Source organism: Gavialis gangeticus, unplaced genomic scaffold, assembly GCF_001723915.1.
Source record: "Gavialis gangeticus isolate Ggan-Ray unplaced genomic scaffold, GavGan_comp1, whole genome shotgun sequence".
Taxonomy (NCBI): Eukaryota; Metazoa; Chordata; order Crocodylia; family Gavialidae; genus Gavialis; species Gavialis gangeticus.
The window spans coordinates 123,920,644-123,935,323 of NW_017729022.1; the positions used below are offsets into that span (position 1 = coordinate 123,920,644).

The following is a 14,680-nucleotide window of genomic DNA, read 5'->3' on the forward strand; positions in this document are numbered from 1 at the left end:
ATGACCCCTGCCACCCCCAGTGCTCCTTCCTGCCCATGGCGGGGGGTCGGACTAGATGATCTGTCTAGGTCCCTTCAGACTCATTGATTCTATGATTCTATAGTTTTTTTTCAGACAAGATGATTTCAGCCTAGCAACATAGCAGCCCCCAAGAAAGAGGAAGATCAGGTCTCCTCCAGGCAGATGGTAATGAAAAAGGAGAGACACCCAAGAAAGGAAGGAAAAAGATGTCTGATAAGAACCAGGGTAGCCTCAGAAAAGCAAAGGAAATATAGGCCTGAAGAGCAAGTTAAGTGGAGGAAATCATAAGTGCTAAGGGACAGGAGGAGGAAGAGATGACAAAAATGCCAAAATAGAAGGCTGTCATCTGCCTCCTGAAGATGTTAGAGGGGAAACTAACCCTGCTGGCCACTGCCTGATGCTCCTAAGAACATAAGGCCTACAGCTTGAAAGCCTGGTTACTAATGTGAAAGGAAATTTGTAGCGTTTGAAGAGAATATATGTAAATTTAAGGACAGTAATTTAAATCAGTCTCAATCACTGTTGGCAGGGCTCTTCCAGAAGGGGATTACAAGCACATTTGGAATGTTGACCCAAGCGTAAAGAAGGTATCATGCATTCTTGTACATTATAACAGTATTGCACTATGGCAAGATATCACTATAGCAAGATGAATTGTAGCTTACTATATTATCACTATAGCAAGATGAAATGTAGTTTTTGGTGATTCCCTCCCTCAGGGCAGTCATTTTTTTAAAGTGTCCTGAAAACTATTCATCTTAACAGTCAGGATTATTAGAGGAAGCGGGGAATCTGAATCAGGATTCTTTCTGGAGTCCAAATGATTAGATTTTTCTTGGTTTATTTTTTGTTTGTACTTCAAAAATCTAATGCATTTCTGGATGGAGGCTAAAAACAATTGCTCAAAATGTGTTCTAATTCTAAGATTTAACAGCAGGTTGTTCATATATTTGCTGCCATCCAACTAATTTTAACATACACTGTATCTAATTAATTGGATACCTTTTTATTTTATGCCCATACACATAGGTTATTTCTGCAGCCTATTGTCCAGTGCAGATCCTTTGTAAATAAAAGGGCTCTGAGGTAAATGTTATCTTGCGGATAAACACTCAAGGGAATTTATCCTGATTGTTAAACAGAATACAAACACAAAATGCAGGCATATATGACCAACAGTACAACATAACAGCAAATATTCTGCAGTGAATGTGTTAAGCAATAAGATGCCTATGCTATGAAGCTCAAAAAATAAAGCCTTTTTCTTTACTATCTTTATTCAAATTCTCCTCATTGTTATCACAAGTGTTTTAGCTTCATTGAAATAAGTTCCCTGTTGCTATAATCCACTCAACAAGTGTAGTTGAACAATTGCTGTAAATAAGTTTTTGACCAATTCAAAGATACATTTCTTAACTGGATCTTTTGCTCAACCCAAATGCAGAGAAAAATCAGAAAACCAGATCCCTTATCTCTCTCTCTCTTATATATGCAATTACCTTAGCTACAATTGAAAATAAAGATTTAACTTACTAAAATATTACATCCTGTGATTTCAGACATTATTTTATTTAAACTTTTTAAAACCCCAAAAAACACAAGAAAACTGATTTCTTTTTGGGTTGTAATAAAAAATGAGAGGTGCGGGAAACAAGGTTTGCAAATGATTTGTTATAATAGGTTTTTCTTTCTTTTTTTATGAGCTACTGACTATCAAGGAAAAAGCCTGACTTAAAATCTGAGTCTGATTAACCCTTTGTGACAGAGATCTTTTCTGTGATGTACAAAGGCAGATATTTCACTGTGGGTTCATTCAAAGGAGTCTTGCTAGAAATGCATAATTCAAAGGCAGCAAAGAAATATACCCAGGATGAAAATAATCACTTTTCCCTAGGAGGAGACACTATCATGCAGTGGACAGGGCACTGGTCTGGCAATCAGGAGACCTGGGTTCTATTCCTTTACCAGCCACTGATCTGCTGCGTGACAGTGCGCAGCTTACTCAGGAGGATGGACACAAACAATTTACTAGAAGCAAGGATTTTGTGGGTAATATCTTTTATTGGACCAACTGTACAGCTGGGAGGGACCCAGACAAGCTTTTGAGTACCACTGCACCCTTCCTCAGGTCCCTGACATCCCAGCACGTTCCACTTAAGATGCGATTTAACCAGTTAATTACCTCTTAAAACAGGGATGGGCAAAATGTGGCCCAAGAGTTGGATGCGGTCCGCCAAGCCATTCTATTCGGCCTGCGGGGCCCCTTAAAAATTTAGAAAATTAATATTTATTTGCCCCCAGCTTCCTGTCATGTGGCCCTCAATGGCTTGCCAAAGTTCAGTAAGCTGCCCTCCATAATTGCCTACCCCTGTCTTTAAGTATAACCTGGCCTAAAATGACGATGTGGCTGTATGGTCCTTACCCGGGCTCAAATGGGCCCTGATATCAAAATCCCTTATCCCAAAAATCACACATCTTGTCATGCATATGTAAGCATGGCAGGAGGCAAAATTGTTGGGATCGCGGATCAGGTTCCATCACCCCTGTACCTGAATGTCTGTCAGTGGCCTGAGGAAAAAAACCCACAGACATAGCTATTGTGGGTTAAGGTGAAGGAAGGCAGGCAGGCAGGCTTTGCCACTAAGTGCCCATGTGTACACTGTTATCTCACAGCAAGTAGAAGTTAAACTAGAGCAGTTAAGAACTCAGTGAAACTCCCATGGGTTAGCTTTCCCTTATTACAGAATAAGGGCATGCATTCCAGCAGTCAGTGTGGAGCAGCCCATGTACAGTAAAATGTTGCCCCCTTTTATTTTACATACTCTTAAGCTTTCTATACCTGGCTTCCTGTCTGGAATGATTCTTACCTTCCTTTATAAAAGGAAGCTACAAATATTATTATTTCCTGAGTAAAAGGAAATTGCTGAACAAGGAAAGTGCCTGTAACTTAGGGTCAAATGCCTACCATGGACCCACTGCAAGCACAGAAGACTTTAATCACAGGTAGAACCACCAGTGTTCTACAGCCTTGAGCAACTGTCACAAAGACCACGAGGCTTACCTGCACAGTCCCTGCAGAGGATTAGCAAGACCTACAACTGCTATTATTGCCCATGGGCTCCAATGACGAGTGCTTATTGGCCAGTCCCAACCCAACCTTCCCATTGGCATAGGGAGATTCTCTTTTCTTCTCCTGTTCAAAGCCCCTGTGCAAAGCACATTTACCCTGAATTTGTGGCAGAAGAGGTCAAGAGCAATATCTGGCCCATCAAACTGCCAACTCGCTTTACACAGAGTTAGTTTATAACCTTGTAAGTTGAAAAAGCCTACGTGATGCCATAGGGTGTAAAGTTATTCACATATATGTAGTATAACAGGCACTGGAAGGCTGGTTTAACCAAGAAAAAAAGTTATAAATCATGACAAAAAACTATTAATCTAGGAAAAAATGATGGATAGGGAACAAGAAGATACAAGGGCTTGTGATTAATGTTGCCATGTATCACTACAGCACATTTGTTTAAATATGTGTTTGGGGGAAAGGAAATATTAATACCCTACTTGAAATACTGAAAAACTTACCTAAAAATGCTTTAGTCCATAAAGAAATTAAAAGACGACCCATTCCACCTGCCCATCCATCATTCAGCTACCTCACAGTCTGAATTTAAAAAAAAAAAAAAAATCTATTTCTTTTCCATGTTTCCCAATTTTATTTCTTGTATTAAACTAAAAACAGCTGATGCAATGAATGATTTGGGACTTTTTCCAAAGTATGATTTGAAATATAGACACAGGCAGTGATTTATATATTAGGTAGTTTTTCTTCTTGTGAGATCACACACACACATGCATGCATACGTATTCTGAAATACATAAAAACTACATTGAATAAATTGTGTACAGATGTTCATTTCTACTGGCAAAGCGGTGCAGGGTAAGGCAGGGGTATTTTGCCATAGTGTTTAGGCTTCCAAGCCTTGCTGCCATGGTACAGCAGCCCACCTTACCCCACTCTAGGTCAGCTGGGCAGCACAGGCAGCAAGGGGAAGCTAGAGGAGCCAGAAGCCAGGAGCTGGGCTTAGGAAAGCATCCACATGCCCAGTTCTTAGTCCTCCAACTACCACATGCTCCCCCAACTGCACCACTCAACTGAGTGGTCGGGGCAGAAATTTAAAAGCCAGATGGGCTGGGAGCCAGGCATGCAGAGGCTTTCCCCAACCTGGCCCCTGGCTCTCCTGCTGGTGCCCTGCAGCTGGGCATCTGGAAGTGGGGTCTCCAAGCCTCCCTCCCAGCTGCAGGCTTTTAAATCACCACCCCACCACTCAGCTGGGTAGTGGGGAGACAAAGGGAAGCCAGAAGGGAAGTGGGCTAGGGAGACTTCCTTGGAGCCCCACTCCCAACTGTGGGATTTTAAGTCATCATGCCACTGCTCAGGTGGCAGCAAGGGAAAGCCAGAAGGAGCTGTCAAAGCCCCCTGCCTCTTCCTGAAACTGGGGACTTCCCAGTTTGGGGAAAAAGAAGGGAGCAGTGGCTGCTGTTCTCCTTGCCTCCCAGTCTTGAGGACTGGAAGAGTAGCTACTCCTCAATAGGGGTGCACCAATAGAGATTTTGAGGGCCAATACCAATAGCCAATTTTTAAGGAGGCATATTAGCTGATACTGATCTGATTTCTGATACAGCTGCGTGCAGCTGGCAAGTCTGTAGTGGTGGAAGGAGAGGGGGGAGGGTCGTGTGTGTGTGGGTGCAGATTAACACCCTGCTTGGTGAGCAAGGGATTGGGACAGGGGCAGAGGCAGACATTACCTAGCTGGGGTGGGGCGGGGTGCAGGATGGAGCCATGGTTCATCTGGGGGATGCAGGAGCCGGCGGCTCCTGCCACTGCACACTCCCCAGGAGGGCGTGGGGGAGAGGGTGCCCCCAGATCTGCACGGGGTGCGGCAGACATGCTACAGCTACAGGCTGGAGCCAGGGCTGTGCTGGGTTCTTCTAGTCAGGGGCTGCGCTCAGGGTGGGTGGCAGTGGTGCTGGGACGGGGGGCTACAGAGAAATTTGGTATGGCTGCAGCCCACCCCCCATAGGTCCCTTCCCAGCACTGCCGCTGCCTGCCGCAAGCCCAGCGTGCAGCTGCAACCCATCTGCCCCACACAAATCTGGGGGCACAGGCACCTCAGTCATACCCTCCCAAGGTGCATGCAGTGGCGGGAGCTGCCCACCACCGTGACCCCCAGATGAGCTGTGGCTCCGTCCAGCGCCTTGCCCTGCCCCAGCTGGGCAGCGTCTGCCCCTGCCCCACTTCCTCCCTCACCGCAGGGGGTGTTGATCTACCCTCCATGCCCCTTCCCTCCCCCCTCCCCTTCCCCCACAACCGACTTCCCAGCTGCATGCAGCTCTTCAAGCTGCTGGGCTGCGCTCTTGCTGCCTGCATGCTACGCTGCAGCTGTGCGCATGCATGGGCATTTAAATCAGCCATCAGACTGATTTCTGATACAGCCAATTTTCTTTATATTGGTGCCAATCCGATATTGGACTGATGTATCAGTGTACCTCTACTCCTTACACCTTCTTCAAAACCAGGGTAATCTCAGAAAAGCAGGGAGCCTTCCCCTGGCTTTACTCCTGCTGGTCTACAAAAAGAACTAAGCCAGAGAAGGTCTAACTGGAGAAACCTCTCCTGGGAGTGTTTTAACTCCAGTTGTTTCTGGGTTATTTTTCTCACAGACTGGCCATTTTTGATCCTGGACAAAAAGCCTGAACAGTTGTACACTTTTGGCTTCTACCAAAAGAACAGCAACTCACCCAATAGAAACTAAACATCCATACCTGGCCTAAGACACCGGTTCTGTGAAAACAATAATACTGCCATGGTCTATGCCCAGGATGGCTGCCAGGGAACAAATACTATCTACTCACTCCTGATCTGTGCACACCAAAGCCTAGCAACAATCAAGCACTGCAGCCAGCTTACTGTGGCCCTGAGTACAAAAGAAGACTGAATGCATCAAAGCACAGAGAATCAATCTTCAATCAAATGCATAAGGTCCCAGGCCGGTGAAAGTCTACAGCTCAGTTTTCCATAACATGCTCTATATGACATTAAGCATGGAGATTTTTTTCAGAAGCTGAAGTTACTGCAAAATATGCCACTCATGAAGTAGCTTATCATGCTAATAACACAAAACAATAGTGGTCCATAACTCAATTGGCAGCCAGCAAATTTCTAGATAGAGTTCAGGTCATTTTAAAACTTTAAGACCTGTTTATCACATACAATACCAATCTCTCTATACAATACTATGATAGCTGGAGCTCTCCCAGGTCTTATCTAACTAGTTTTTGTACTGCTTTAGTTAGAATGAGATCATTCAAGTATTGCAGCCCCACTAGTATGGACAAAGTTATATTCGTTTAAAGATGCTTATATACCAGCATAGCTTATTCCCAAAAGTGTAAATATGTTTCTAAATAGCCATCAACACGGGAAAAGAAAAGAGTCAGAAAAAAGTTAAGCTTTCATAGTAGTGATTAATGATTACAAGAATCACAATACCAGAGGAATTGGATGAACAGGATATACCTTGGGAAACCCAGGAGAAGATTACTGCTTCCATGTCCCAGGAGCCCAAGCCAGACAATTTTTACTTATTACCCAAGATCCACAAACCAGCCATCTCAGGACACCCCATTGCCTCTGGTAGTGGCACTGTCAGGGTGTGAGTTTCTGACTATGTAGACTGCATCCTATTCCCATATGCCAGGGGTTTTTAACCTTTCTTAAGGAGTGTACCCCCCGCCTTCTGGGTACACTTCTGGTGGAACGGGAGGGGAGGGGGATAGCACATGCCAGCGTTGCAGGGTGGTGGATAATCAGCAGCTGCCACTGCGTGCAAACTCCCCCCACTCCACTGCATCTCGCTGACTGGGCAGCACCTGTGAGGCCCATAGAGGGGAGCTGCTGCCCTTGCCCTCACCCCCCTCCTTCTGGGAGGCAGTGGCATAGGATGGTGGGTGGCGGCACTTCATCCCTGCCCGCCCGCACGTATCCCCTAGCCCCCTTCCAAGTACCCCCAGTTGACAACCCCTGCCATATACCACTGGAGATGCCAGCTATTTGAAAGACACCACAAATTTTTTAAAGAAACTGGCCTCCACTAACAAGCTACTAGTTAATGCCATATTGGCTACCATGGATGTCGTGTCTCCGGAGACCACCCCCATGAAGACAGATTACAAGCCATAAAGATCACTATCTGCAACAAGAAAATTACTTCAGTTTCCATTATACTCTCCAGTTTTGTCCACACACACAACTATTGCAGGTTTGGAGACTCCCTATACGTACAAACGAATGGCACTGCCATGGGCACCGTATGCCCCCCCAGAAAAGCAACATATTTATAATAGACCTTGAAGTTTGATTCCTCCACAGTTGCACTCTCATCCACATGATCTACCTAAGGTACACTGATGACACCTTCATTGTATGGACCCATGGAAAGGAATCTCTAGAGAAATTTCACTAAGACTTTAACAACTTCCACCCCTCCACTAAACTAACTCTGGAACTCTCCATGCAGCAAATTTATTTCCCAGGTACTACAGTGATGCTTTGAAATGGCTACATTGCCACCAAGTACTGGAAACCAACTGGCCACTACAGCTACCTTCATACCACCACCTTTCATCCTAAGCACACAACAAGGAAGGAGCTGGCTGAAGTAATTACGGAACCCCTGGTGAATCTCTTCCAATATTCATGGTGCTCTGGGGAGGTCCTCAAGGACTGGAAGAGGGCCAATGTTGTGCCCATCTTCAAGAAGAGGAGAAGGGAGGACCCAGGTAACTACAGACCAATTCGCCTAGCTTCTATCCCAGGGAAAATCCTGGAAAAATTCATTAAGGAGTCTATGTGCAATAGGCTTGCAGAATGTAGGATTCTGGATGACAGCCAGCATGGCTTTGTCACAGGCAGGTCTTGTCTCACTAACCTCATCTCCTTTTATGTTCAGGTGACTCGCCATCCGGAGGTTGACATTATATACCTCAACTTCCAAAAAGCTTTCAATCTGGTATCCCACAAAGTTCTTGCGAGAAAACTGGAAGACAGTGGGCTTAACTGTGAGACAGTCAGGTGAGTAGGAAGCTGGCTGTGGGGCAGGATCCAGAGAGTTCTAATGAACGGATCTGTGTCATCTTGGCAAGAAGTGCCCAGTGGTGTCTTGCAGGGGTCGGTGCTTGGTCCATACTATTCAAAATTTTCATCAACAATTTGAATGTGGGGGTGAAGAGCTCACTGGCCAAGTTTGCGGACGACACCAAGTTATGGGGGAATGTGGTCATGCTTGAAGATAGGCTGCAAATCCAGGAGACCCTCGCCATTTGCAGAGGATATGTTCCAGAGATCCCCACAAATGGCAAAATCCACAAATACTTCCCATCAGACCCCACAGCTGCCCCCTGCTCCCCCGCCCCATTGTTTGTGGAGCTCCCCCACAACACCGGGGGACTGACCCCTTTCCCCCAAGTGCTGCTGTGGCTGCCGCTGGGGGAGAAGATGCTGCCACTGCCACCGCCTCCCTCCATGTCCCTGGCGCTCGCCCTCTGCCCACCTCCCAGCTCTGCCCTCCCCTGCAAATATTTGAACCTGCAAATCTGGAGTTCGCGAATAGTGAGGGTTTTCTGTACAGGTGGACCTAGACAGACTCACAAGTTGGGCGGACCGGAACCAGATGAAGTTCAACTTCAAGAAATGTAAAAGTGCTCCACTGGGGGAATGAACAATCCCCTGCACACGTACAGGCTTGGCAAAGCCAACCTTACCAGCACTATGAATGCAAGGGACCTGAGGGTAATAACAGACCACAGTATGAACATGAGCCGGCAGTGCAATGCTGTAGCCAGCAGGGCTAACAATACCCTGGCATGCATCAATTGATACATCTCCAGCAAAACCAAGGAAGTGATTCTCCCACTCTACCTAGCATTGGTGAGACCACAGCTGGAGTACTGCGTCCAGTTCTGGGCGCCACACTTCAACAAGAACATGGTAAAGCTTGAGAGTCCAGAGAAGAGCCACTTGTACGATCAGAGCCTTGCGTGGCAAGCCATACAAGAAAAGGCTGAGGGAACTGGGACTCTTCAGCTGGAAAAAAAGAAGGCTGAGAGGGGACTTGGTAGCAGCTTACCACTACATCAGAGGCATATATCAAGGGCTCAGTGAACAGCTGTTCACCAGGGCACTCTTGGGGAAAACTAGGAGTAATGGTCACAGACTCCTGGAAAATTGTTTCAGGCTCAACATAGGAAAAACTACTTCACAACTAGGGTGGCCAGACTGTGGAATAAGCTCCCTCCAGAGGTGGTGCAATCGCCTACCCTGGAAATCTTCAAGAGGAGACTGGATGGTCACCTTGCTGGGGTCACCTGTTGTCTTTCCTGCTTTGTGCAGGGGGCTGAACCTGATGATTTTTGGAGGTCCCTTCCAGCCTTACAATCTATGAATCTATTAACAAAATCCATCATCTACTGCCAGCAGGGACTCTGTGTACTGTCCCATTATCTGGATTATTTTTTGTGACTGCTTCTTTGGTTTACTGCTTGTTTCCTTGTTTCTCCCAGGACTGCCCCATCTCCTTCTCTACTCTCTCTCCCCCCGTACTTCCTTTGTCTTTTGAATTCTGATTTCTCTCTTTCTTATACTCTACTTTCTGCACATCCTTTCACAGCATCCAATGAAGTGAGCTTCAGCTCACAAAGCTTGTGCTGGGGTGGGAGTGGGGGGAGTGTGTGTATTCACATACACATACACGTACACTCACCCACCCCCTAACTCTGGTTAGTCTATAAGATGTAAATCTGCCCTTCCTTCTATGAGAATCGTGACAGGGAATACTACTAGTTGCTTCAGGCTACATTTAATTTAGCTAAAAACTTTTCATAAATAAAAATTGGTTTTCTTATTTTCTACTTCTCTCCCAAACACGAGGCTATACCACAGCGGTTCTCAACTGGGACTCCACATGATCCTTTTAAGGGTGAAGCAGGGTGCGAGATGGTAAGTGCATCCTCCCCCTGGGTGCAAGAAGGTAAGCTGTGTAATATATTCATTAGTTTTTTAAACGGTATGTCGCTATATTCAGAAGTTATGGAAGTGTGCCTTGCAGCTAAAAAAGTTGAGAACTACTATTGTAGAAGCAGACCCATAGGCACACATGCACAAAGCCTGATTTACCAATAATGATAACACCTGAATGATCATGACCGCTCACCTGGCCACCTGGTGAATTTCTTTCTGAAATCAGCAAAATTCCAAACATTTCTTTTACTTCTTCTGTGAGCAAAACATTGTGTTTTTTCAGGAATAAAATGTGTTTGCTTAAGCGTTCCCATAACATGGCAAAATCCAGTGGCCGATCAGAACTAGAAAATAAGTACAAATGCAAGTAAAATGACAGACAGTGAGTAAATAAAATGTAAAAACAGCCATCTCCTATACTATTCGTATCTTTTCATTTAGCTCTCCATGGTCAATGAACTAGCATTAACTACTAAAAGCTTCACTTGTAATCAGCGCCTTCCCCGGGGGGGGGGGCAGGGGGGGAGTGCAGGCAAATAGGGGAGACCACCACACAAACAGTGTCATACAGGCCTCGCTGTGGCTGCTGCCGGCTTTATGGTCAAGCCACTCACCACCCTGACCCCCCAAGGCACCCCATCAGCTGATATGTCCCAGGTCCCGCACACCCCTAAGAATGACTCTGCTTGTGTTATCCTCTTTGAAAGCACAAAATAACATTTCTATGTCTATATATTTTGTCCCTTTTCACTTGGCAATTTTTTTCTCCTTCTGCAGCAAATTAGGATAAAATGAATCTAACTCCTTCTTATGGGCACTCACATGACTGCTAATGACTTTGCTGCCAATCTAGATGCATTTAATAATAAATTATATGGAATCATCAGAAATGACCAAAACTGTCAACGTACATGAAGAATGTGGATTTTGTGAGGCTTTACTCTGGCTTTAAGTCTGTTCATTTACTTAGCAATTTGCAAAACTCAGAATTTCCTAAAGGGTCTTCCAGTCATCACTGCAATTTAGGCACCTAGGAAGCTATGTATAACTAATCAGTGTATAATGTGTGTTATTCATACTGTATTTACTGTAAAAAATGAAGAATTCAAAAAACAGTAACACAGCTGTAGGCACCAGCCCAGCAAACTCTTACATAGGTGCAACACTTTTTTCATTTCAGTAGTTCCAATGACTTAAATATGGAGATAAGCAGAAAAAAAAAATTCTTCTCTTGAGAAAATTTGAGATTTTGAAAATATTTCCATCCCAAATCAGGAAAGAAGCTTCTCGTGCCATGTTCTAAGTGTTTCATTAGGTGCATAAAGGAAACTTCAGTACACATTAACTACTTAAGTCTTGAAGACATTCCAAGTGTCCTTGCCAACAGACACAAAGCTTATCACACCATTCAGTTTTGGAACTCAGAGCTCCTGATGTGCGTACATTCAAGCCTGTACACATGGCAAAAAAATAGGAGCAGCCACTTCTACACCTAGACTCTTTTCTGATTTACAGTGTTCACTGGAGGTGCACAAGCTCCACCTACAGTCCTGAAAAGACACTAAAAGTAAGCAAGAAATTCCCCCCCACACACACACACACATCTGTCTAACACATCAAGCACACTGATTTCAATTCCAGGGCAGTGGTAGTGCCCACTTTATAGCCAACAGGCTGGTGCCCCACAGCTGGCAACCTTTTTGGAAGCTGTGGGTTGGAATGACCCAGCTCAGGTCAGAGACTGGCTGGCAGGCAGTTACTAGAACCTGGCCACCACTGCTTCTCCTCACTGTGGCTCAGGGGAAGCAGCCACTGCTGCTGCTGTCTCTGCCACAGCACAGGAGAAGACTCCCTCCCCATCTCAAAGCTGAATTCAATGACAACCTCCAGCCTAGTCACTAGGTACTTACCCAGTAACATGGAGGCATGAAATGTAGACCCTCCTCAGCCTCAGGGGATCTGGCCTCACACCTTCCACTTCTCAAGAAAGGGCCCTAACCAGAAGGCTATACATTGCATGGGTGGGTATATCTGCCACATTGCTCCTGCTAAAGCTAAGCCACTAAGCAGACAAGGGTACAAGACTCGTGGAGCACAAAGGAGAACCAAAAAAAGGAGCACAACTATGGCATACTGGTCATTTCAGTTTTTTAACCAATGACTCTGTAATTTAAAGTACATAAAACAGTACTGAGGGCGAAGCTTAGAACCCAGGACCAGAGACCAAGCATATTTTTGAGAACTCAGTGTCTGCAAAAGTAAGACTTCATATTCAAACAAATGTTTTTTAATGGGCTGGTAAAGGCATGAGTTGTGGGGGTGAGGGGTGAGCAGAGAGACAAATAAGAATCTCAGGGGTAGTCAGTAACTAAATTGTTAAGAAGCAAAGCAGCCCACCTGCTCTCCAGTTAATCTGTTTTCAAGTGGATACAAACTGAACAGCATGCACACAAGCAGTGGGGCTATCTGCAAGTATGTACTTGTAACCTTTGCCTAACATCACAAATGTGCACACTGGGCGCTTCCCAACAAGTGGGAACATGCATTCCCTGGGGACAAAGAGCAACAGCATGTATTTGTGCCGCTTGCTAGTTGTCTCCTGGGAACACCCTTGCATGTGTGCTCTGGCACACGGCAAGTTGTCCCAGGTAGGGTAGGAGAGGCTGGGGCAGCACGTACACTGGCCCCAGCAGCCATTCCTGGGGGCCCTCCCAGGGCTCCAACAGCAGTGACCTAGGTGTGTGAAGCCTGGCTGGCAGCCAGAGTGCAGCTCTGGCCAGCCAGGCTCTGGTTTTGGGTGGTGCATGCTGCCACTACTTGCGCTGCTACGTGATTTTATAGCACAGGTTTTTTTGACACAGGGATCACCTAGTGTCAAAAAACCCCACCACACTGCAAATTAGCAGCACAGCAAATGCCTTCATGTGTAGCACATGCAGTTCACAGTGCCACAGACAGGTCTGTGGTGTTGCAAACCACATGTGTTTACTCATGGAGACACGGCCACAGAGTATAAAGCTTAGACTTGATCAAAATCTTGTTACACTTCAAAGAATTTTTTTTTTTAAATCGAGCAAAGACAATGTGAATTGGTCACGTTCTTTAGTGACAAAAATACTGAAGGATATGACCAATTCAAGTTACAAATTTCCATCACATTTAGTGGTCTAGTCCAAGGGTGTCAAACATATAGCTGTGGATTGAATATGGCTAAAAGCACTGTTTCAACCAGTCCATCTTCAGATCCTTGTAATTTTGGTTTGCAATCACTAACTTTTGAAACAATAAAAATAACATGATGGGATGCCCTCAGTAAGCTGTGCTATTCCTGAATGAACAGAAGTGGTTACTGCTGAAACACAAGCATCTCACAGCCCAGAGTGGTACACTTGGAAGAGAGTGCAAGTCTTCTGCTTAGCAGACAACCTACACTAAATGACTAGGCAACACAATAAGCACTTTCCTCCCTGTTGCAAGACATTTCACTTACCTTTCTGGATTGTGCAGGCACACAGTATAATAAATATAGTATGACTAAGTGAGGAGGCACAATCTTTTAATAATACATTTAGAAGTGGTAAGGGGTCTTAGCCCCATGTTCTCTATTTACACAAATGAAAGACAATAAACTAAATCAACACAAACTTTAGTTTTATAAGAAAAAAGTTCTACATATAACATGTACAAAAGCAAATGGGTTCATCAACGTTTGGTGAGAAAAGCTCACTTAAAAACAGACCAGTAAAATAAACAAACTATCCATCTATCTACCTAAAAATGGTTTCAAGTGAGCTTTTCTCACTAAAAGTATATGCATGTATGTGTGTAATATATATATTACACTCATATACTTGATTTAAATGAGTGAGAGAAAGAATTCAATTGAGCGTATTTTACATACACATTTTATAGGTCAGTTTATACATATATGCTCAGTTTAATCTTTTGGAGCCATTAAATCAGATGGTAGGCCCTGAAATACGTGAAGGTCACCCCTTGGAATTCTTTAATTTTAATATGAACTGTAGGTTTGACCGAATTCTGCTTTCTTTTTATAAACATTTAGAAATAATTTTGGACAAGTCAAATAAGAATGTTAATCATATTATCACATAGTTTTGTGTTTGGTACCTGGCTTGCTTTTCATCCATAATTCTACCTCTGTCATTAAGTGTTTTCTCAGGTAAGAGACATCCATTGAATGTGCTTTGTAGCAATCTTTGAAGCTGACGAAGGACAACTGCTTCACATGCCTCAAGGTCTTCTTTTTTCAAATTTTCAGTTTGATTACAAAAGCTATAAAATAAAACAGGTGCTGCTTGAAATGTTTATGTAAGCCCAGACAGACAACTAAAACAGGCTTGGATATAGAATCTGTAATAGTTCTCATGGTTTATGGAATAATTAGTAATATAATCTAGGCACAAAATACAGCTATGACAATGCCTTTGCACAAAGGCATTAAACAGAAGAGTGCATTTTGAAAAAAAACTTTTAAAAAAAATTAAATCTACAAATAAATTCAACATATGAACTCCCTAACGAGGTGGATGATGTCACACCAGCAAAAAAAAAAAAAAAAAA

The 14,680-nt window shown here is 44.3% G+C and overlaps 1 protein-coding gene across 2 annotated transcripts in view; it reads right to left on the reverse strand.

The window, feature by feature from the left end:
* KIZ (kizuna centrosomal protein) overlaps positions 1–14,680 on the reverse strand; it is a 148,191-nt gene that overhangs the window by 54,285 nt on the left and 79,226 nt on the right. For both annotated transcript variants that reach the window (XM_019516123.1, XM_019516122.1), the window contains 2 exons: positions 14,228–14,392; positions 10,290–10,440 (listed from right to left, as the gene is read on the reverse strand). In XM_019516123.1, the coding sequence (XP_019371668.1) occupies positions 10,290–10,440; positions 14,228–14,392 (316 nt within the window). The remainder of the gene's footprint in view (positions 1–10,289; positions 10,441–14,227; positions 14,393–14,680) is intronic.